The sequence below is a fragment of the Megalobrama amblycephala genome, linkage group LG10, assembly GCF_018812025.1.
Source record: "Megalobrama amblycephala isolate DHTTF-2021 linkage group LG10, ASM1881202v1, whole genome shotgun sequence".
Lineage (NCBI taxonomy): Eukaryota > Metazoa > Chordata > Actinopteri > Cypriniformes > Xenocyprididae > Megalobrama > Megalobrama amblycephala.
The window spans coordinates 6,889,137-6,913,308 of record NC_063053.1 but is presented as its reverse complement, the minus strand read 5'-3'; the positions used below and the strand labels follow the sequence as shown (position 1 = coordinate 6,913,308).

General features: G+C 38.1%; 1 protein-coding gene across 2 annotated transcripts; it reads left to right on the top strand.

Moving 5' to 3' along the window:
• The first annotated feature begins 521 nt into the window (after positions 1–521).
• rab11fip5a (RAB11 family interacting protein 5a (class I)) lies at positions 522–23,924 on the top strand. Of its 2 annotated transcripts, none has more exons than XM_048204198.1 (6): positions 522–582; positions 11,762–12,270; positions 14,147–14,873; positions 17,644–20,367; positions 21,692–21,821; positions 23,492–23,924. In XM_048204198.1, the coding sequence occupies exons 2-6, from the start codon at positions 11,859–11,861 to the stop codon at positions 23,747–23,749; spliced, it is 4,251 nt and encodes a 1,416-aa protein (XP_048060155.1). In that variant the 5' UTR covers positions 522–582; positions 11,762–11,858; the 3' UTR covers positions 23,750–23,924. The 2 variants fall into 2 exon arrangements, with proteins under 2 accessions (XP_048060155.1, XP_048060154.1); XM_048204197.1 differs by lacking the exon at positions 522–582 and adding an exon at positions 1,477–2,444.
• The last annotated feature ends 248 nt before the right edge of the window (positions 23,925–24,172 follow it).

Sequence of the window (24,172 nt, the reverse complement as noted above, 5' to 3'; positions counted from 1 at the left end):
TTTTTTACTATTTTATACCTTGGTGTAAACAGAGGATTCGTTGTTTTTCATTTTATTGTTTATTAATCTTAAGTAAAATGTGGTCATGTGCTGTCCTCCTTATGAACTGTATAATATTCAAGCATATGAAGATCAACAATAGAAGTATTAAATTATTTGGCATTATTTGATTGGGGTCTATTTTCAAAAATGGCTGGTCATTCATTTTACCTTATATTTCATATTACACATTAAGGCCTGGTTTCACAGACAGGGCTCAGGGTAAGTCAGGATTAAGCCTTCTTTCAATTAGGGTATTTAAGTAGCTTTTAGAAACATATCCTAGAAAAAAACATTACTGGTGTGCATCTTGAGACAAAACAATGGCTCTGACATATTTTAAGATATATCAGTGCAAGTTGCTTTCAGTTAAGACAGCTCAAACATGCATTTTAGTCTGGGACTAGCTTAAGTATCAGCTTGAATATGTCAAAATTTGTCATCAAAAATACTTTTTTGATGTAGGCAATCTCTTAGGGATCCTTGATGCTGCTAATCAGGACCCCAACAGGAAGTAAGACATTTTTCAACTTTGTAAGCTAGGTAAAGGGTTAGTTTATATTAATAATTACATTTGCAATGTTTATGTGGAATGGAATGATAGGAACAATGTCTAAAAATTGCTTAATATTATGAAATGTCCAGTAGGGTGGTAAGATACACTAAACTCCATCTAAAACTATCCTTAAACATTTTATTAGATGTATATCATTAGAATAGCTTTATATCAATATATAGTTTAACAGAAATCTTAGTTGTGTTAAACCTAAAAATACATGTCCAAGTGTCAGCTCCTCATAGTGAGCTATCTCTAAGCATTAACACCCTCATTTTGGCTCAGGCAGTAGCCTACTATTTACCATGGCATAGACTGGGGATTTTTTTTCATCTTCAACATCTTATCAGCTATAAATATCCAAGGTGATAGAAAAAAGTATGAAATTTGATGAGAAATTCTGATGATATAGTACAATGGAGCTAAAGGCCCTGTGGTCAACAACAACAACAATGTGCTGCAATAAATGAATAAATACATGGTTTTGCATCAGTTAAGAGGGAATGATTTGTTGTGATAAATGTGCAATGTGTATTCATATTAGATTTATTTGTGAAGTATGCATGAACTAAAATATACACTGTTCTGAAGGTACAATACATAAGTTGATATTATAAAATGATTGAAATAAACCAGGAAGAGAAACACCCAGTGCCAAAGTTGAGTCTTTTTAACATTTCTTTTTATAAAGATTGTGTCTCTCCATCAATATTCAGTTATTTATTTTCTTAGTTTTAACTTTCAACAACAAAAACATTTTTTAACATGTCCCTTTTTCCTTAAAGGCAAAAGCCTATGACCCTTATTTGCGCCCTAATCAAAAAATCATGAATTTTTAATGGTTTTTAATGTGGCCCAAAATTTTCAAGAGGCTCCCAGGTGGGTGAAGTTTCTCAAGACAACATGAGGGTTAAAGCCCTGCCCTGTACCAGCATCTTCCCGGTTTAAAGTCCGCGCATCCCCGTATCTGCAATATTATGTCATCGTTTTCGGATTCTCGCGCAGGATAGCTCGCCTATACGTTATTTTAGCATAAAGTTCGACAACGAACGACAGTTTATTTAATCTGAGGTTGCAAAGTGAAACTGCTTTTCTAAAATGAACACGAGAGAACGTGTGTTTTAGAGCAACGCGAATGCAGCATGCTGTAGTCCGGGTACCGCTACAGTCACTTCCTTGTCCTGCGGAGAGGATAAAGCAGTGACGTCGGTGGACCGGTCTGCACGGTGGCTATAACGCCGCAGAGGGAAAGCTGTCCGCCCGACCCGGACAAACGATCCACCCCGGCGCGCGAGCACAAACCAGCCACTTCATCGTGGGCGGCTCGACGACTCACGCGCGCTGAATCTTAAAAATGTTTTGCTGTGGACCACGACGATAGGCTGGCGGTTACTAAGCGACGCTCGACCGGGAGAACAGCCGTTATCAGCTGCCCCACTGTCTATGTGTCCGTGTGCGGTGCACCGGTGAGCATGTCCTTGGTGAAGTGTGAAGAGGAGCAGCGATGGGTGCCAACGCACGTGCAGGTAACTGTGCTACGGGCCCGAGGGCTGCGCGCGAAGGGTAAACACGGCACCAGCGATGTTTACACCATCATCCAGCTGGGAAAGGAGAAATATTCCACGTGTGTGATGGAGAAGACTACGGATCCGGAATGGGGCGAGGAATGCTCGTTCGAGCTGCTGCCGGGGATCCTGGAAGAGGGAGGGCGAGACGCGTACCCACCCGGTAGTGCCGACTTGACCCTCACCGTTATGCACCGTGCTCTCATAGGACTAGATGGGTTCCTGGGCCAGGCTGTTATACCGGTGGATAAAGCCTTCCAGGATCGGAAATGCATGAAAAACGAGTAAGTTTGTCATTGCATTTATTGTTTAAATGTATTTATTCAGTGTTGTTGTTATTAGTATCAGTTTGAAGGAGCTGTTCTGACTTTTTTACTGTGGCTGAAGGAATCAGGATTAATATGTGCCATTAGCCCAGTCGGAAATGTCTTACTCAGACTGCTGCAATCTGTTCCTCTGCAGTCACGCCCTCTTTTAAGTGGGCCTGGATGTTGACTGAGGAAAGTAGGGGAATTTTCCTTGGTGTTTTCCATTCCTGTTCCTGGGGGTCTCATACACATTTTGAATCCTCCTCATCAAACACAACTCCTGAGCTCATTAGTAGAGGCTCCAAGACTAGAAATGGGTGTGTCCCATAAGTAAAACATCCTAAATGTGTTAAAGGGTTAGTTCACCCAAAAATGAAAATAACGTCATTTATTACTCACCCTCATGCCGTTTTACAGCCGTAAGACCTTCGTTCATCCTCGGAACACAAATTAAGATATTGTTGATGAAATTCGATGGCTCAGTGAGGCGTCTGTTGAGAGCAATGCCATTCAAACTCTAAAGGTCCATAAAGGTACTAAAACATATTTGAATCAGTTCATGTGAGTTCAGTGGTTCAATATTAATATTATAAAGCGACAAGAATACTTTTTGTGCGCCAAAAAAAACCCCAAATAATGACTTTTCAACAATATCTATATGGGCAGAGTTCAAAACACTGCTTCATGAATCTTCTGAGCTTTATGAATCTTTTGTATCGAATCAGTGATTCGGATCTCCTATCAAACGGCTAAATTGCTGAAATCTCGTGACTTTGGCGCTCCGATTCACTGATTCGATTCGTAAAGCTCTGAAGCAGTGTTTTGAAATCGGCCCATTTAAATATTGTTGAAAAGTCTTTATTTTGTTTTTTTTTGCCGCACAAAAAGTATTCTTGTCATTTTATAATATTAAGATAGAACCACTGAACTCACATGAACTGTTTCAAATATGTTTTTAGTACCTTTATGGACCTTGAGAGTTTGAATGACTTTGCTCTCAATAGAGGCCTCACTGAGCCATCGGATTTCATCAACAATATCTTAATTTATGTTCCGAAGATGAATGAAGGTCTTAAGGCTGTAGAATGACATGAGGGTGAGTAATAAATGACATTATTTTCATCTTTGGGTGAACTAACCCTTTAAGCCTTGTTCAGACTCAGTCCAAATCCAATTTTTTTGCATATCAAGATTGAAATCTGATTAGATTTAGCAAGTGTGAATGGCAAAAAAAATCACATTTATTTTTTACAAATCAGTTTCAAGCTACATTCATACGTGGTTTGAAATCCTATTCAAATCTCATTTCTGGAAATCTGTTTCATCCTGACCGTTCTGTTTGCTTAGCTTAGCTTTTTTCTCATTTCTCTTTCTCACGGCACATAAATACGTCAGATGTCATTACAGAAATAAGGTTGGTTGTGTTGTCTGTGTTACACAGTAAATTATAATATAATGGAGACATCTCCGTGGTCCAGTGAAGTCCACCAGTCACTGCTAGTCGGCCTGGTCCACACACCTCTTTGAATTTTGAGACTGGCAGAGACTGTTTCTGCCACTGCTTCATTAGATGTAGTAGTCCAGTGCCGTGGCTACGTTGTCATATTTTAAGACAACATTGCAAACAACTCCATGTTGTGTTTGGCATAGGCCTACTAATGCAACGCCATTTCAATAGAAACAAACGCAGAAAGGCTATTCCGGAAAACGAAATAATGCTGCGGATCTAAATGGTTGTGATACACAGTGTGGACAGTTAATCATTTAGATCAGATTCCATTCGGATACACAAATAATCAGATTTGGACTGACAGTGTGAACTCTTAGTCTTAGAGGGCGTCCAGGATCAGTGTTGAGAAACGCTTGATCTGTGTTTTTCATCTGATTCAGGGAGCTAAAGTTGTGTACAAAGTGTGGAATGTATAATTTCTTATGCATATGAACCATCTAGCTTTGCTCTGTCAGCTTTCTGATTATGTAAGATTGAGGCACAAGAGGGAAAATGAAGGCTTGGGTCATGTGCTGCCTCTACCTGGTGCATCAGGGCTCTTTACCCCCTTTTTGTGTGCTTCACAATCTCATGCCAGTTTGTAACTATTTCACATTTTGGTGAATTGGTGGCTAATTTGTATGAATTTGCGCAATCATCAGTGATGGTTGTGTTTAAGGGTGGGGTTAGGTGTAGACTTTCATGCTTTTTTCTAAAGATTTTATGTTCACTTCGTACACATTAATGCAAAATCGTCACCTCGTAAAATAGCAATATTTTTTTCTCTTGAGATCAGGTTGGCTTCACAAGTCCATCAAGCAAGATCCATAACAAAATAAAAGGGAATTCAGAGAACCTCTTCTTTCGGTTATGCAAGAATCTTAGTGACTTAAAGGTGGTTAAGATATAAGTTTCCTAATAAAATAAAATGCATTGCATTGACAACAGTGTACTGCATTGTGATGTAGCATCTCAAACCATTTTAAAATGCATTTTTTATACTTACAAAAAACATTTGTCACATTGCAGGACCAATTGTCAGCTATGTTGCCATGCCCGTTGTTCACTCACATTAAGATATTGTCCTACACAAGAATTTTTAAACAATAACAAAAGCATCTGTGGCACTTAGATAACAGATGCCAGAAGCTCAGAATAGCTCAAGATGGACGTTTGATAAGACCAGTGGAGCATGATGACTCCATGCTTCACTTATTGATACATTTTTAAACATTTCTCATTCATCCTGAGGCTAAAACCGTATGTGTTTCACTGTAGCATGCAAAGGAAGTGCTTTAGGATGCATTTTAACATGTGTGTGGAGCATATATTTATGTGTTTGATGGGTGGGTTGTGGGTGAGTGAGGCTCTACATTGTATCTAGATTCTAACAATACAGCTGTGAGATATTTATTCACAGTATACGCCCCATTTCCTGTAACTGGCCAGCAAAAAAGAAATAATTTATTTGTATTATACTGTATAGAGGTCCTTCAGTGCTGCTCTCTAGCTCTTCCGGTATCACTTCTGTTAAAATGCAACCAGAAATTATGTCTTCAACTTACATGAAGCAGTCCCTTTTTTAAAAACCTTTTAAATAAGAAAAGAGTAGGTAATACCTTGAGTAGGTCATGTGACACACTGATAATTATTTTGTAACTGTTCACTGATCCCAATGAAAGGTACACACAGGCATTAAACTGTAGCCTTAAAGGGATAGTTCACCAAAAAATAAAAATTCTGTCGTCGTTTGCTCACCCTTAAGTTGTTCCAAACCTGTATGAATTTCTTTGTTATGCTGAGCACAAAATAAAAAACAGTTGATGAGCCCCATTGACTTCCGTAGTATTTTTTTCCCCAAATTATTGAAGTCAATGATCTGCTTACCATATTTACAGTTACCATATTCTTCAAAATATCATCTTTTGTGTTCAGCAGAGCAAAGAAATTTATGTTTTAGTCCAACTCATCAGCTGACACAAACCCAAAGTTATGCATGGAAGAATACTTGAGCCTGGCCCAAACCCACCAGGCTTGGGTGGGGTTGTAGACCTCTACTTTCAGTTTACTAAAAGTGCACTAAATGTTGACACTGAGGGTTTAATATTTGCTGAATATGATGCTCACTTCTTGTTTCCTGGTGATTTCCAGATTGAGTGTTGGTATATCCCCTTGTTTGTGTAGGTGGGGTGAGTCGGGTAGTTAGATGAATCATGTAGTTAGTGTGTGGGTTGACAAATTACCATTGTAAGACCTAACGATTAGATCACTCTTGACTCTGCATTTCACGATTAAAACATTTATTCAGAATTCAATCCATCAGATGTGAGTTTTCTATACTTGGTGCTGATAGAAGTATAAAAAGTGTTTCCATCCATGTACAGAGTTTTTTTTTGAAAGGACCACACTGTGAAAGAGCCAGTTCTGCTGGATGCTGAGTAATAAAGGCCACATCTAACCACACTGGGCAAGAGTTTGCTGCTCACCTCAGAGGTGAAATGATTGTAGCTCTGAATCTGGGTTATTCACATTGATACTGGAAATAGTGGGTGTTTTGGGCTCATTGGTGTGGTGTAGTTACCATAGATGCTACAAAGAAAACAAAAGACTGATTTGACTTGCTGACTAGACGTTTTTGAATCTTAAAGCTCTTCAAAGACACAAAGTTACATTTTGCACTTCAACCACCACGCAAAGTTCTTAATAAAGAGTAAGAGAAGACAAAATATTTAGTCACTAATTTCTAGTTTACTAGGTTCATGTTGCTTTTCTTTTGCTTAGTTGACCAGGCATTGTTTGAGCATACCGTTGTGCTGAGTACTGTACATAATACCTCTTGTAACTTAAGAAACTTTGCAGAAAAGGTATTTTGTAGAAGGTTTTACTCTTACAGTTAAGTTAAAGTAAAAATGGAGGTTTTATTTAGTTCACATTTTATGCATTTACATTTGTACACTTTTTCTTTGAAATGTCAGTAACACTTTACTATAAGGTCTCATTTGTTCACATTGGTTAATGAAAACTTACAATGAAAAATATATTTTTACAGCATTTATTAACCAGTTGATAATTTAACCAGTTTTAACCAGTTTATTTCCTGATTCAAGGCATACAACATATAACAAACAACACTTACATTTAAGAAAGACATTTAAAGACAATAAAAAATGTCCATGTTCATTTTAGTTCACAGTGGATTAACTAATGTTAACAAGATCAACTTTTGATTTAAAAATGTGTTAAATGCTGAGATTAACATTAACTCAGAGGCTGTTTTCACGACACTGTTTTCAACTAAAAAAACTGAAAACTTTTAATGCGTTCTGGCCGTTAATTTACACGACAATGGTGTTTTGGGGGCCTGAAAACTCAAACTTTTGAAAACAGGTTTCAAAGTGCAAGAGTTTAAAAAAGATATCATTAATGTCTCAAACAAATTTGTGAAAATGGTGATGTCATGCGCATGCATATTATGTGCTCAGTCTATAGGTGTGTAGTGTTTCTTTACAAAGTGATATTGCCAATACTGGCCTGGCAGTTGAATACAGCATTTTTAATCGTTTTAGCAGTGCCCTGTCCAAATACCCACACTTGCGATCTTTGCACTTGACCACTTCTCTACTTGCATGCCATATTTCCTGTATTTGGCACTAGTGTTCAAGTAGGTGTTAAGACCGCAAGTCTGTTTAGAACTTTTGATTACCCAATGGGACACACTTATAGTGTTGCGAAAAATGCAAGTTTACAGCTCTTTTTTTTTAGTTTAAATACTTTGCATTTTAAAATAAACATCTGAATGTCTGTTCAGTGGTCACTATGTAACTAACAGAAGGCAAAATTTTAAAATTGAGGTGCTTCTAATTAAGTGATAAAAAGCAAAATGTTGAAAATGTTGTACAAAATACACATACCTTACCCATATTTGCACCAAAATTTGCAACACTTTGTTTTACCCTCAAATTATATGTAATATCGAATTAATTTAACTTACAGTGGAATGTTGCGATTTTGGGGCACGTGAACTCCCGAACATAATGCATGATGGGATATGCTTAACCTTGAATAGTGCTCAGAAGCGGTATTCAAGATAGTGTGGGTTTAGTGTGTATTAAGGGGACTGCACTTGGGCATTTTTAAGACATGGCACAGTCTTGCGCACTTACTTCCTGTCACGTGCACAAGCTCTCAAGTGGCCAAGACCGCAAGTGTGGGTATTTGGACAGGGCACAGATCTCTGTGAATGGGGATTGTCATCTGTCTCTTTATATATGAAATATATATTTATATTTATGTATAAATATAGTGATGCTTCCCTTTAGCAAACACCACTAACAACTTATTGGCTGTGATTCTTGCTTTGAGAAGGTTGTCAATATATTTTATATATATGTAGGTCGTAATAATGTTCATTAGTTGGTAATAAATTAGTGGTTTCTCAAAGGAACTATGCATAAATTAAAGGTGCCTTAGAATCAAAAATTGAATTTACCTTGGCATAGTTGAATAACAAAACTTCAGTATGCCTACATGGAAAAGACATACATTGAGTTTCAAACTCCATTGTTTCCTCCTTCTTATGTAAATCTCATTTGTTTAAAAGACCTCCGAAAAACAGGCGATTCTCAACATAACACCGACTGTTACGTAACAGTCGGGATCATTAATATGTACACCCCCAATATTTGCATATGCCAGCTCATGTTCAAGGCATTACACAAGGGCAGTCAGTATTAACGTCTGGATCTGTGCACAGCTGAATCATCAGACTAGGTAAGCAAGCAAGAACAATAGCGAAAAATGGCAGATGGAGCAATAATAACTGACATGATCCATGATAACATGATATTTTTAGTGATATTTGTGAATTGTCTTTCTAAATGTTTCGTTAGCATGTTGCTAATGTACTGTTAAATGTGGTTAAAGTTACCATCGTTTATTACTGTATTCACGGAGTCATGAGCCGTCGCTATTTTCATTATTAAACACTTGCAGTCTGTATAACGCACAAACACAACTTCATTCTTTATAAATCTTTATAAAGGGAGAGCGCGATTTAAAGGGGCCGCAGCCTGAATCGGTGCATAGTTAATGATGCCTCAAAATAGGCAGTTAAAAAAATTAATAAAAAAAAATCTATGGGGTATTTTGAGCTGAAACTTCACAGACACATTCAGGGGACATCTTATATTACATCTTGTAAAAACTGGTTCTAGGGCACCTTTAAGGCTGGGCGATATGACCAAAATCTTATATCACCATTTGGGTAATTTTATATCACGATAACGATATATATCACAATATAGGCTAGTTAGTTATTTTTGCTTTAAATAAGATTTTTATGATATCAAAATTTTCCATATCATTGATATTTCATAATTAGAATTAATTTTAATATAATTAAAAAAATAAATACTAGATTAAAAACTTTCAAGCTTACTGAATACAAATAAACTGTGATAAAGAGCAAAGAAAACAACTACAATAGAACAAAGACTGGCGAAATAGTACTAAAACATGTATAAAGTAATCAAAGGTATAAAAAACAATATATAGTCTTTACTTAAACGTCTTAAAACCACTTGTTTTTAAACCACAATGCTTAAAAACTCATGCAAATTATAAACTTTCGTGACCGCGCAGCATAGCAACCTCTTGCAACAGAGATGATCGTACAAAATCTCTACCAGACAAATTTCTACAGGCTAATCGTGTCTACCAGTATATCGCCCACCCCTATTTATTGTGCTTAATACACTTTAACATCGAGCACGTCTCTAATTCACGATTGCCTTCTAAAAGAGAGGCAGGTTTCATGCGCGCACTTTGGCAGTGTACCAGTCAGCACGAGCTCTGCACCGCGTTCCTTTTCAGGATATATTGCGCTTCTAACTCTTTTAACATCAAGCACGTCCGCTCTTTATATTCTCAGTCATGCATTTCATCACTCTGAAGTGTCAATAGTGCAATATATTTACATACTACGATATATACGACATAGCAAAATCTCTAACGATAGACATTTTATTTCATGGTAACGATATATATCGTCATATCGCACAGCCCTAGCATAAATTAAAATGATATAGAAATAGGTGGATTTTAAAGACCGTAAAAGGCATGGTAACAATGATTGGACATTGAAAAGATGGAGTTATAAGTTTGCACATCTATGAGACATGGGTGTTCATTTTTGGATGAAGTGACTTTGCTCCATGCTTAAAGCGAGGGTGTCAGAAATGCTGTAGATGTTATGACCTAGAAAGAGAATGTTTGATTTCCTGTTAGAGATTGTGATTTTGCTGGTGGTCTTTGATACTTTGCCATGACATCACAAGACTGATATGTCTTTTTGTTTGTGCATATGTGTGAATATTTGTGTTTTCCAGATGCACTGATATCTTTTTAATCTGCTTTGGCATCAGAACATCAAACTACCCCCATTTCAATCCATAGTCCAATGAGACGATGTGCATGTGTCTACATGTTGTACAATGTACATGAATTATAAGTGAAATATACTCGGCAAGAAAAGAAACATCCTTCCAAACATTCTTCCACTTTTAACTATATATATGTGGATGGATTTTGATGGAATTGAAGTTACATATAGTAGTGTTTGCATATTAAATTTGAACAGGAGGAGCTATTTTTAACACTGAAAAAATTAATGTATGTATCACCTTTACTAATTGCAATATAAAACAACATATCCCAGTGTCACTTCAATGTGATGCTACCATAGCAACATAAGTGCACTGGAATAATGCCAAATGTGTTTATTAGTTAATGTGAATAATTAATGGACATCCATGTGTGGGTGGATCCGCCTAACTGTTCATCTGTTAATTGGATAATTGTTTTCTTTTAATGTGTCAGCCAAGTTTCTAACAATAAGAAAATTGCGTTATTTGTGTGTGTGTGTGTGTGCTGTCTTGTCTAGAAAAGCAATAATGCTGATGGAAGAAAGCTGACCTTGTCCCAGCTCTGCCTTTGTCAGCATGTCTGAGTATGTGTGTGTGTGTGTGTGTGTGTGTGTGTGTGTGTGTGTTTGTGTGTTTACATGAAAAAACTCGGGATCAGGAAATCCTCAATTAATTTTAGCAGGGAGACCATTTGACCATTTGATCTGACCATTTGAGTTCAAACATAAAGTTTGTGTATTTGTGTTAGAAAATGAAAACCGTGTGAATGTAGAGGAGAGGGCACTTGGCAAAACCTTGAACATCAGATCAATTAATCTATTCTTCAACCTTCAGTGGATTGACTGCTACAAATATAAAGTTTCTCTCACAATTCCACCAATCCAAAAGACACAGACATTTTTCGGTTTAATATTAAAATAATAAAATTATTATATTAAAATTATAAATAAAGCTGATAATTATTTTCATGTTATAACGATAAATGGCCCGTTTAAAAAAATAAACATCTAAATCAATCATTTTAAAAGGAATAGTTACCCCAGAAATGAAAGTTTTGACATCATTACTCACCCTTGTGTCATTTCAAACCTGAATGACTTAATTTCTTATGTGGAACAAAAATAAGTTATTTTGAAAAATGTTTTTTGTTTCTGTCCATACAATGAAATTCAAAGGGGTCCAGTGTGGTTATAAAAACCTTAACCAAGTTTAGTGTTTTGTTCTTCCTTCATGTTTTAAAAATATTTTCCTCTTATTTTGATGGTTTAATTAAACTTGTAGGGTCATTGAAAATGAATCCAAACATCACTTTTGGCCTCTAGTTCCGCTTCCTATCATTTGTGCCTCCCTTTAACATTTTCTTTACTCATTATTGTTCATAGGTGGCACCGGCTGCATTCTAAAACTGGCAAAAAGGAGAAGGAAAGAGGGGAGCTTCAGTTGACCGTGCAGTTCACTCGGCACAACCTGACGGCCAGCATGTACGACCTTTCCATGAAGGACAAACCTCGCTCTGCATTCGACAAGCTCAGAGAACGCATGCGAGCTAAGAAGCGCTCTAACGAAGAAGATTCCTCTTCTGCCATCGTCGCTGGAGGATACGGATCGCTGGTACGCGTGCGGGGGCGGCTGCCGAGTGATGGGGGTGGCGAGGAAGACTACGAGGACGACGAAGGCGGGGAGGTCCGGAGGAGTAAGATGAGAAGTTTTTTCCTGCGTGGGAGGTTGAGGAAGTCTTCAGACACACGCTCAAGCACGTCATTGGGCTCCGAGAGCAGCGAGTCTTCATCGCGGGGCGGCAGCCTCAGCCCGACAGCAGGAATCAGTGTGGTGGTCTCAGATCTGTCCAACTCTCCGAGTAACAGCAGCAACCTGACTGCAGACAGTCCAGGTATGCACATTAAAATTTGGTGTTTTTTTTTTTTTTTTGAGGTATATTCTGGGTTCAGTACAAATTTAACTCAATCAACATAAAAAATTATCTCAACTTGTCTCTGTTTTTATTTTTTAAACTAAAATGTGGGTTACAGAAAAACTTAAACCTAACCTTAATGTAGTTACCTTATATTACCCAATACTGTCTTAGGTAAGTGCAAGCAACATTAAAATACTTGCTGCTTAAGTACTTGAGCCAGAAAACGTAAATAATAAGTATGTTCACATGATTTTAGTGTAGAAATTGCTTATTAACCTGTTCTGTGTACAATTATATGCATTTTTCTCATTCTATACATTGCCCTCTTTCTGAAATGCATTTTAGCATTTTAGCATGCCTTTTTCACAAGATGTAATATAAGTCTAAGGTGTCCCCTGAATGTGTCTGTGAAGTTTCAGCTCAAAATACCCCATAGATTTTTTTAAATTAATTTTTTTAACTGCCTATTTTGGGGCACCATTAACTATGCACTGATTTTTTTCAGCGCGCCGCCCCTTTAATTCGCGTGCTCCCTGCCACACGAGCTCTCGATTATATTACAGCACATTTACAAAGTTCACACAGCTAATATAACCCTCAAATGGATCTTTACAAGATGTTCGTCATGCATGCTGTATACATGCTTCGAATTATGTGAGTAAAGTATTTATTTTGATGTTTATATTTGATTCTCTATGAGTTTGAGGCTGTGTTACGTGGCTAACGGCTAATGCTACACTGTTGGAGAGATTTATAAAGAATGAAGTTGTGTTTATGAATTATACAGACTGCAAGTGTTTAAAAAATGAAAATAGTGATGGCTCTCTTGTCTCCGTGAATTCAGTAAGAAACGATGGTAACTTTAACCTCATTTAACAGTACATTAGCAACATGCTAACAAAACATTTAGAAAGACAATTTACAAATATCACTAAAAATATCATGCTATCATGGATCATGTCAGTTATTATTGCTCCATCTGCCATTTTCGCTATTGTTCTTGCTTACCTAGTCTGTTGATTCACCTGTGCAGATCCAGACGTTACTGGCTGCCCTTGTCTAATGCCTTTCATAATGTTGGGAACATGGGCTGGCATATGCAAATATTGGGGCGTACACCCCGGCTGTTACGTAACAGTCGGTGTTATGTTGAGATCCGCGTGTTTTCCAGAAGTATTTTAAACAAATGAGATTTACATAAGAAAGAGAAAGCAATGGAGTTTGAAACTCAATGTATGTCTTTTCCATGTACTGAACTCTTGTTATTCAACTATGCCGAGGTAAATTAAAATTTTGAATCTAGGGCACCTTTAAAATATAAGCTTCACATTTCTGCTTTTAAATCCTCTAAATATTGGCCTCATTTATTTATATTGTAAGTACCACAAAAAATAAATTAGACTGATCCCTCATTTTCTTAAAAAAAAAAAATCCCATTAAGTCGGCATGAAATTGAATGAAATTCATTGTCTGTTTTCTAAGTGCATGTTATTGATCTTATTGTAAATTATTAATTCATGTGCATGTTTCAATTTTTTTTTTTTTAAACTTGTAATTTTTAATGTCATAACTCAACCTTTCAGTGAAATGGCAGACTTATCTTTGGTGACGTATGCTGGACTCTCCAGTCATTTATTCTGATTAAACTCCGTCTCTTTCTTACAATCGACTGCATACTCGCAGTCAGATCTGCCTTCATCCAATCAAGTCCCCATCCTACTTTTTTTTTTTTTTTTTTTTTTTTTTTTTTTTTTTTCCAATAATCTGTTCAATGTGTCACATGGAAAAAAAAATGTTGTTTTGTCCGTTACATTGCGACTTTAAGAAAACAATAAAACTCTTTCTCTTTCAGAACACACAGTGGCTCCCTCACCACAGGTTTCTCCCGTCAGACACGTGATGTATGACATCAGCTTACCAGTGCCTCATTTTGTGACGTCAGAGAACGACACCCCAGTTCTGCTTCCTTCAGTGTGCGTGAACGGGAATCCGGTTGAAACGTCTCCTCTTACTCACCACCCACCGTCACTCATACTACAACAACCTCAACGAGAGTCAACCAAACCAGTATCTCAGTCAGGTCAACCACAGGCAACCAAGCTGCCAGTTAAGCCTCAGAAAATTGAACCGAAATCCGAAGAAACCAGGCTATCCAAGCCTGAGTCAAAGCCAAGGCACGAGCCCCAACTCCCAGCTCTCGGGGTGCTTCAGAAGGGCTCCTCTCTCTCCCTCTCCCTGCAGAACCTCTCTCGACGTGGGGAAGAAAAGCAAAACGGCGGCCCTGTGGATGGCCGCCGCTGGTCCTTCGATAAACCCGGAGAGGAAGAAAAAGCTGCCATTGTAGCAGCATTAGAGCATGCTGGGAGAGTCACAGATGAGACTGTGATGGAAACAGTGATACCTGCTGGAGAGACAGAGACTCAAAACAAGAAAAGGAGGGGCCTGTTTTCACATGGGAGAGGTGATTCGGCTGGGAAAGGACCAATCATAAGTAAAGAGGAAGCAGAACATGCTCAACCACTTGTGGAAGTCAAACACAAAGGATGGTTCAGCTCCAAGGACTCGCACAGTAAACCCAGGTAAACTTATTTTTGCCATATTTATGTTACAGATGCTAAACAGAAGTGTGTGCGTGTGCGTGTGCATGTGTGTGTATGTGTGTGAACGCTGTGACATACAGCCGTAGATTTAGTTTCAGCATCTGCACTGCAGAGGGAGGTGTTGCCTGGAAACCTGAACTCTTGAATTATTTCCTTTAACTTTCTTCATCTCTCTCTCTCACTTTCACACTCGTTCTCCCTCAATACCAAGCTTCGATTTGTCAATTTTAACCGGAAAGTGCTATTTTTGTATTGTAGACAGATGGATCTGAATGTGTGTGGGAGTGTTTGTGTTCGCTATGAATGGGAGGAGTCAGTCAGTTAAAATCTGTCACTGACCTGAACCAGTATAACTGCATTCTTGTTTCTGTTGTAGGTGTGTATTCTGTCCATTGTTTGGTAAATATTTTCTTTTTTTCATTGGTGATGGTAAATCACACTCTGTTCTATTTTTTTCAGAGCTTTGGTTTGGGTTTTTGTAAAGCAGGGAAATGCCTCTTCATGCTGCGTCAACAAAAATGCACACACACGCATGCTCATGCTCATAAACATCCATTGCAATTGGATCCAATCCATTGGATTTTCAATTGCAAAAATTAATGCAAATAAAGAAATCCCTGCATTAATTGCTAATGCTTTCAGTTATGTCACATCTTCATTTTTTAGCAAAAAAAATGCAAACTTGAGAGGAAAAAAGAAAGCAATATTAGCCAATTAAGATCTGTGAATTCCAAATTAATCTCATGTTGAAGTTTCCTGCTGATGTCTTGGAGCAAATTCCACAGTTGAGCTTCATTATGTTGTACTCACTCTGTAGGGCACTTGAAGTGAGATTACTCAGAAGAGAGCAGCATTACATCTCGTATCTTCACATTTGGTACATGTGCGAAGACGTCATTGACACTTTATTTTAAATCCCATTAGTTAAACAAAACGGGAGAACACTTTTACCTCCAATGTTGTTCATTTGTGTCTTGGGTTTTGAAATTCCAAGTAAAACCTCAGCCCTTAAAATGGTCATACGGATTGTCTTATCATAAATATTCTCTATTGAAATGACATTCATCTGTACTCTTTGCTAATGGCCTTGAGGAAGGACTCTTCTTAGCAGGATTTAGTTGCTTACATTATTTGGAATGAACCTATGAAATGCGCCATATTTGAGCACAGATATTTGCATATTTGCGTCTGTCAAAGATGCAAAAACGCCTTTTGGAATTTGCTACTTGATCATGCAAAGATCAAAAAGAAACAAATATATTGACTCATTGTTGAGCCTAGTCAGTGTGCACTTATTAATGCATATTCATTTATTATGCACAACATATTTACAGGAATTGCACTTCTACTGTAATAATAATTTATGGTGGGATTTCAATGCAAAACAACACAAAAATTCTGCAAACAGCAGTGTCGTTTCTGGGCCGCAATAATTTGAAAAAAGTCCCTTGAAATCCTGATGGGAGTGAGATAAACGGATTTAAACACATAGACCTCAAAGAGAATATAATCTATGCTGATCAAGTTATTATTCACCCATGAAATGTCCCATAACAGACTAAATCTCTATGGCTAATGACCTATTAAATGGATACAGATTAAGCCTTGACCTAACATAAAAACAGTTTTCTTTTGAAAATCACCATTTACAATGCAGTTTAGCTCACAACTATTGTTAATCTTTTCCTAAGCAACTGGCTTCTAGCATGTTTTTATTAACTCTGTGACATCTAGTTCAAATGATTTCATAGAATTTTCATTGAAGTTTAGCTACTGGAACATGTCAAATACCCCAACCAATCACATGCTCTCTTATGTTTTCTTGCTTGAAGCAAAAAGTTATTTAGTTTATGTATGAACTTAACTATATGGGTGTAGACTTCAGTCTGTAAAAGTCTGTTGTTTGCTCAATCTTTCTTTTTTTTTCCTATCTCTCACCTCCCCCTCTAATACGGTTCAGTGATTTGTTATGGCCTTTTCAAACTCAGCGTTTCTACATACCTTGGGATAGTATTTAGAAAACAGTGTCTGGCTGCTCTACTCTGTCTTACTGCTTGCCACATCACAAGGCACTACTGCATGGTAATTCTTTAAACAACATTTGATACAGTATGCAATTGTATATTTATACAACTGTAACATATTGAGGAGTTGTCATATTGTATATTATCATGTGCATTTCCAGCATATGCTGCACATTTCATCATAAAATGTCATAAAGATATCACATAAATAAAAAACAAGCATACTATCCACAGTATGGGTTTTATGAGAAATATGATAGTGTTATTGATAGTGAGCACAACACAATTTCTATTCTATTTAGAAGTTTCCTGTAGCAGACGTCTTTTTTGTTTGGAATGCATGGTGCACAATTGGTGTTTGAAGGATTTCGCATTTACGATGGTGAAGGTCACTGGTCATTGCACTTGGCCGTCATTGTTTCTCGCCGTTATTAAGGGTTTAATGGAGGTCACGGTTACTAATGAAGTGCACTGTATATACCTTCCTTTCACAGCCCACTGGTGTCTCCTCGGTCACACTGGAGTGCCAGTACAATCTGTCCAATTGCACCCTTGACCTTTAATGACCCTTCACAGAGTATGGCTGACAAACACGATAATCCCTTCACTTCTCTACCACCCTTTTCTGAGGCCAATCCCTTCCTCCCACTTGCACCGGAGAATCCTTTTTTTCAGGAGCTTCATTCTGCTGCTCCTTTAACACCTGATCTGCCCTCTCTCTTTAGCTCACAGTCTGGTGGTAATGCCACCCCAGATTTGCTAAGGATTGGAAACAAACAAGGACCTTCCCAAATGGATATTACATTTGATCCTTTAATTTCTCACTTCGAGGGACAGACAGAAAAGGATGAATTTGAACATTTTGCCAAGGACAGACTGAAGCCTTCAGATGAGATGAATGAAACAAAAGATTCAGTTACACCCCCTGCTCTCCTTCTGAAAACAAATAATCAAGAGCCCTCGGGTGCTTTGGGTGGCTTAATGGTGTCGGATACAAATGACCTAACTGATTTAGGGCAAACTGCTTCAGCAGGTACTGTAGAGGCATCTAAGGAAACTGCTGCTGCTGAGATATCTCAAGTTTCAGGAAGTGATGTTAATGATGTTTGCTCTAGTTCTGACAAGCCTGACCTCACCGATCATGGTTCACATGGCTTCCTAGAATTTGATATGAATTTATCCGAAATCTCTTTACCAGAAAATTCCAGTTTAGAATTTTCTGAACTGAATACACTTGCATGCCCTTATCCTACACTGTCATCCCGCTCCATGAATGAAGACAGTTCTGATGCCACAACTCTTGAAGACCACCCAAAGATGTCCATAAACTCACAAAATGCCAAATCAGATGTCAAACAGCCATCATTATCAGAAGCAGATACTGTTGACCTTCTTCCTGGTATCTGCTTTGAGTTCTCAGAGGGGGTGTCTGTAAATCCTGAAACATCACAGAGGCCTGAAGCACTTGAGTCTGCTACAGTTATTGAGTCTGTGATAGTCCATGAGGATCCTATGCCATTCTGTAGAGACAACAGCTCAGGTGACACCCTGGAACAGTCTACTGTGATATCTGATTCCCTAGGTGGAGACCCAGACCACCAGTCTATTGAGCCCTGTCATTCTCCACAAAGTGACATCATTCCAGGTAATATAATACAATCTGATGAAGAATTTTGGAGATCGAATGCCTTACTCATTCAAACTGTGGCAGTAAGTGGAAAGTCCCTAGTTGAAACCACTGAGCCTTCAAGAATTCATGTTCAATCAGCACAGAGTTTCCTAGTGTCAGCTGCATTGCCAGTGAAGAATGAAGAGAAAGCAGATGCAGTTATGGACACCATGCTTCAGAATGAATCAGGAGATGGTCTCTTAGAGAGTGTCAGTAGTAAAGACATCTGTTCTGAAATCAAAGACTCTGTTCCAGAGAACCTATTTGATGGCAGTTCCTCTCCAAGGCTCTCAAAAACCATGTCTAAAGACATGCAGGAGGACAAACAGAAAGCCAGTGAATTGCCCACCAGTCCATGCAAAAATGACTTAACAGGTAATCTACTCGAGAGCATCAGTGAAGAGCAAGAAATAATGCATTCTAATGGGCCAGCACATCCTGAAGGACATCTCCTTCCCACCACTGGAATTAGAACAGGGACACATGAGGATGCATCAGATCCAAACACTGTGCTCTCGCCTGGTAGTGTGCTCCTCCACAGCTTGTACAAGAGTGCAGAATCAGACCAGTACCTTACTTGTGTGTCTCAGCAGGATTCAATTTCCCCTAGCTTAGAGCTCACACAGGATGTGAAACCCAAACGTGATTGGTCTGTAGAGAAATTTGAGTCCTTGCCAAACCAAATCTCTAATGCCATGCCAAAGGATGACACGTCTGTAAAGGCTGTACCAGAAATGGCTTGTAAGCAAAATCAGGTCATAGAAGACAACATTAAACCATCTCAAGAGGTCTTGCCAAAGCCAGAATTCTCTCAAGAATCCCCTCTACATGTTTCACAGAGAAATTGCTTATTGGACCTGCTGCCAGAAACGCATACCTTTACACAAAAATCGGCCCCCTCACACAATACATCTTCTGAGAACATAATGTTTGACATGATAAAGTCAGATTTTAATGAAGCAATGCTACAGCACAACCCTTCAAGGGACATTGTTGAGAAAAACGACTTTTCCAAAGATATGATGCCAATTGTTATTACCTCGGATATGATAGCAGAACTTGAGGCTCAGCTTGCACCGTTAGATAGAGAAACATGTCTGGTAAATGACTGTAAAACCTGCCCAACCAAACAAAACGATTCCCAAAAAGTGCAAAAAGATGAATCCCATAATATTGAATCTTTTGGGATTGTATCGGAGGGCAACCTACATTTAGCCCAGCTGACTGAACCCAACGTGTTTCTATCCGATTTTACATTAGACCAAACCTCCAGTATCACTCAGGACCTTGTCATAACTGATTCTGACCTGAAAAACATCTTTCTACCCCAGCCAACTGAAACGCACCTTGACTGTACTAGTAGAAGTTCAGTTGCAAACCCTGAATCTGCAGAGAATCTAGACAGAAATATTGAAATGTGGACAACCCCAGCTATTCACGATTCTGAGACACCTGACTTATTTCCAGTAAACTGGCCCCCTTTACCCCATCCATCAGCACCTTCACTATTTGATCAGCCAAAGCTGGCTTCAAGGCATGATCGTAGCCTTAACTTTACATCTTCTTTGTTCGACCTTTCACCTGTAGCTTCCTCAACGCCACATGTAGCAGTAGATACTAATGCATTTCCCCAGCTATTCCCCTTTCCCAAAATTCCCCCTACCTCAGTGGAGTCATTGCCACGTCCAGAACTTGCTGCTCCTCTTCCTACTATGCAGCCTACTACATCATACAATCCTTTTCTTCAGGATAAAACTCAACCATTTGATCACCAGGGCAGGTGAGGTCTCAATTAATTTTGTTGTATTTGTTATGAGAGTTCGAGGTTAAATCCTCAAGGTCCTGGTCTTGCATTAATGGGCACATCTGAAGATATTTTAGAAATTTCTTGGGCTTTCCAGTCACTTTCATTCAGCTTTAAATCTTATTGTCTTCAATGATGTTTAAAGGTAAAATCTGTAATTACTGAAACTGGTCATTTCCACTCCTAGAAATGAATGATGCAGTCATGTGGAAATTTTGGTAATTCTGATAATTGATAATTCTCATTTATTGAGTAATTGAGATAAGACCACCATATGGACCATCCATGCTAGAAATTATTATGGTGATGGACTGTGCATGGACTAGAGCATCATAAACTGATTTTCTACATACATCTACAATTTCTACAGTCTTGCCAGTTTCAGTAACTACAGATTTCCTGTTTTAGATATGTGGTGCAAGGTGTTTCTTGTGAAAATAGTGTTATGGGGTTGGGCAAGGTGTCTTTTGGGATGTCTTATTATATACTCGCAATCGATGCACTTCACTTTCTTGGGTTGCAGGGAGACTCTTTCCCCTTCATCCACATCTTCTCTCTTGTGTTAATTTGTTTGTGGTAGCAGCATGTCTCCTGATTTCTCCATGGACAATCACACATAGGCTCACACTCTCTTGTGGATCCTACAGTTGGGATGGGGGAGCCTCACTTCAATTAGCAGGTGTTAACCAAGTGAGCTGCGAGTGATATGCGTGGTTCGGTCCAACCAAGTGAGATGTGTGGTTCGGTCCACAGGAAGCTTGGCTGAGTAAATTTTAGTTTCTGTGACTTCGGTGGCTTAGTTGTTTCCTTCATATTTGTTTGCTTGATTAACCTTACTACAGCTAGTCTGAGGGGTTGTTGGATGATGACTGAATGCAACATTTATTGTGTCCAAGAGGAGATCTCCTTGTCTCTGAACTAAAGGCTGATCACACCAAGAACGATAACTTTAAAGATAATTATAACGATAACTACATTAGCGTCCACACCACACACCGTTTTGAAAGTAATTCCAGTGATATTGTTTCTCTGTGCTGTTATTGTTAAAGTTGTGGTGTGGACTCTGCTATTCTTTTAATATTTAAAGTTTAAGTTTAGGTTATTTTATTTTTAGATATTTTTAGAACTATATGTTTATCGTTATAGTTATCGTCATTAGTGTGAATGGGCCTTAAGAGCTTTTCTTGAAAACATCTTAAATGGTGTGCTGTTGTGAATAAATTGATTGATTTATTTTAAGCTGCCACCATTCTTTTCTGCCCTCTACCCTGTCTAATCTTACCGTGTCAATGTCTTTTAGTCCACACCCAGTGAAGCCATTGACACCCCCTGATGAGAAAAGGTCAGAGGGTCGCTCGGTACTAGAGAAGCTTAAATCCACCATCCACTCAGGACGAAGTCACCACTCAGACCAAGAAGCTGACAAGAAGGTACTACATGATTAAGAAGCATTATGGTTTTTTAGATAGTAAACCTGTTATTTGAGTAAATGGATCACATTTAATTCACTGACACTGATGAACCCAAAAACATTTTGTCAGCTTTCACTTGTCATGTCTCCTTATTGGCATCTAAATACATTTTTCCTACTCTGATCATTATTTGAGTAAAAGTTATATTTTTGCACTATATATCAAAAGTATTAGATATAATTTTCCCACGTTCTTATGCTCACCAAGGCTGCATTTATTTGATCAAAAATACAGTAAAAATGTGAAATATTGCAGTAATATTGTGAAATTTCTATTTTCTGTTTATTCCTGTAATGGCCAAACTGGATTTTCAGTATCATTACTCCAGTCTTCAGTGTCACATGATCATTCAGAATTCATTCTGATATGCTGATTTGCTGCATTCTTATCAATGCTGAAAACAATTGTGCTACTTAATATGTTTGCTGAAATATTTGTGTGCTCAAACATATCGTGCTCAGATATATTTTTTGCTTTTAAAATTGATGAATATTCTGTAAATAATAATGTACTAAAATTAATGTTTAATTGTTAATCAAATGAAACGAGCACTACTAGTTACTACACTGTAAAACCCAACAAGTTTCATCATTTCAATTGAGGAAACCGATTGCTTCAAACCTTCAGAGTTTTTTGCTTCAAAGTTTACAAATCAATAGTTATTATGAGTACTGTGAACTTATAGTTAAGTTCACTAAAAGAATATTTCCTAAAATACAATTAAACTTCACTCAAAAATTAATCAACTTAATTAATTAAAACAATTAAAAAAAATTTACTCTACTCTCTTATAGTTACCTGCTAGTTAGCTAGCTGCTTAGCAGGCTAATGCTTAACATGTGCAGTGTTGACAAGTCTGGTTTTCCCGCGTAATTGGGCTACTTTAACACTGTTGCCGTGAGATATTTTTCATGTCTGCAGGTTGAAGTGACACCAAATAACATCATATTTAGCCCCTGGAATGCGAATTTTACCAGGGGAACCCCACCAAAAAAGAGTATTTTTCCCCCCGTAACACGATTTTTATGTCAACAGAACTCAACAAAATAATATTTGCAACTTAAAAGGTTTAATAAAACAATAAATTTGATTTTTTTTTTTTTTTTACTTGCAACCATGCATTTATTTAAGTTGTGGTAACAGGTCCCCTGAATTAATTTTTTTAGAGTGCAGGCTCAACTCTTCAGCACAATGGTAACCCCCCAAAAACTCAGACATGACAGAAAGAAACCCTTTTAAATTCCAACATAACAATAAACAGATCTCGCCCTGCATTAATCTTGTGCAAAAACACATAAAATAACATTTAATTTAACATTGACTCTCTCTACAGAGTCTGAAGCAAATGCTGGGAACTAGAAATCTGCTGTGATTGATTCATTTTGAGTTCTACTTATAATAAGTTATTGAGTTCACCTAACTTTTTCTATTAAGTGCAATAAACTTTCAGTAATATTTGAGTGACTGTTAATAGGTTTGACAGTGTACTAATACTACTACTATAATAGTTGTCATTTAAATCCATTACCATGATCACAAATCAAAATATAATTCAGAAGTGACTTTTTTTTCCCTCAACTTCAGAATAGTCTTGTGATGTAATTCTTTGCTTGTCTTTCTTGTTTTAGCCTCTAGTAGAGGGAGGGGGCTTGTACTATCACCTGAACCACAGCGAGCTGGTCAATTTGCTGATCCAGCGAGACACCGAGCTCAGGCAGGAGCGGGAGGAGTACGAGAAGCGAGGGGCTCTTCTGGAGAAGCGCGAGACGGAGATAAAAAAGATGAAGTTTCTGATCCGAGATCTAGAGGATTACATCGACACGCTGCTCGTACGCATCATGGAGCAAACCCCCACGCTGCTGCAGGTCCGCACCAAGATGAAATGATGCAACAAACGCTCCACTATCCTTCCATAAATCCCGGGTGGACGTCACAACCTTGCACTGCTAAAGCAACCATATAAATGTAGAGAGCTATCTGGCGCTAGGTGATGGGCATGGAGGAGAGGGTGTAGATTTGGTGTTCTTAACTATGTCCAAAAATACCTGGGCTTCTACAGGGGTCTGTGTGCACTGCAGGTTTGCATTGATGGTTAAAGGTCGGCACTCTGCTGCTAAACTTCAAAGCTGGTAGGATCCATATTCGCTCACCAGACGTCACATGATAGTTCAGCTAAGTACCAAAACCACCTGTCAGTCGAAAGGAAGGCATGACTGTGTCTTCTAGTGCTAGTGTGAATGGTTTTTAATGCACGAAGAAAAGCATTGCTTTATCTTTCGTTTTTTTTCTATCACCTTTTGACATGTAAC

Excerpts from the sequence above, each read along its gene's own strand:
- rab11fip5a (XM_048204197.1), top strand. The coding sequence starts at position 2,068 with ATGTCCTTGGTGAAGTGTGAAGAGGAGCAGCGATGGGTGCCAACGCAC. Across the intron at positions 14,874-17,643 it reads GACTCGCACAGTAAACCCAG|CTCACAGTCTGGTGGTAATG; the intron begins GTAAACTTATTT and ends CTCTCTCTTTAG. Across the intron at positions 20,368-21,691 it reads CCATTTGATCACCAGGGCAG|TCCACACCCAGTGAAGCCAT; the intron begins GTGAGGTCTCAA and ends AATGTCTTTTAG.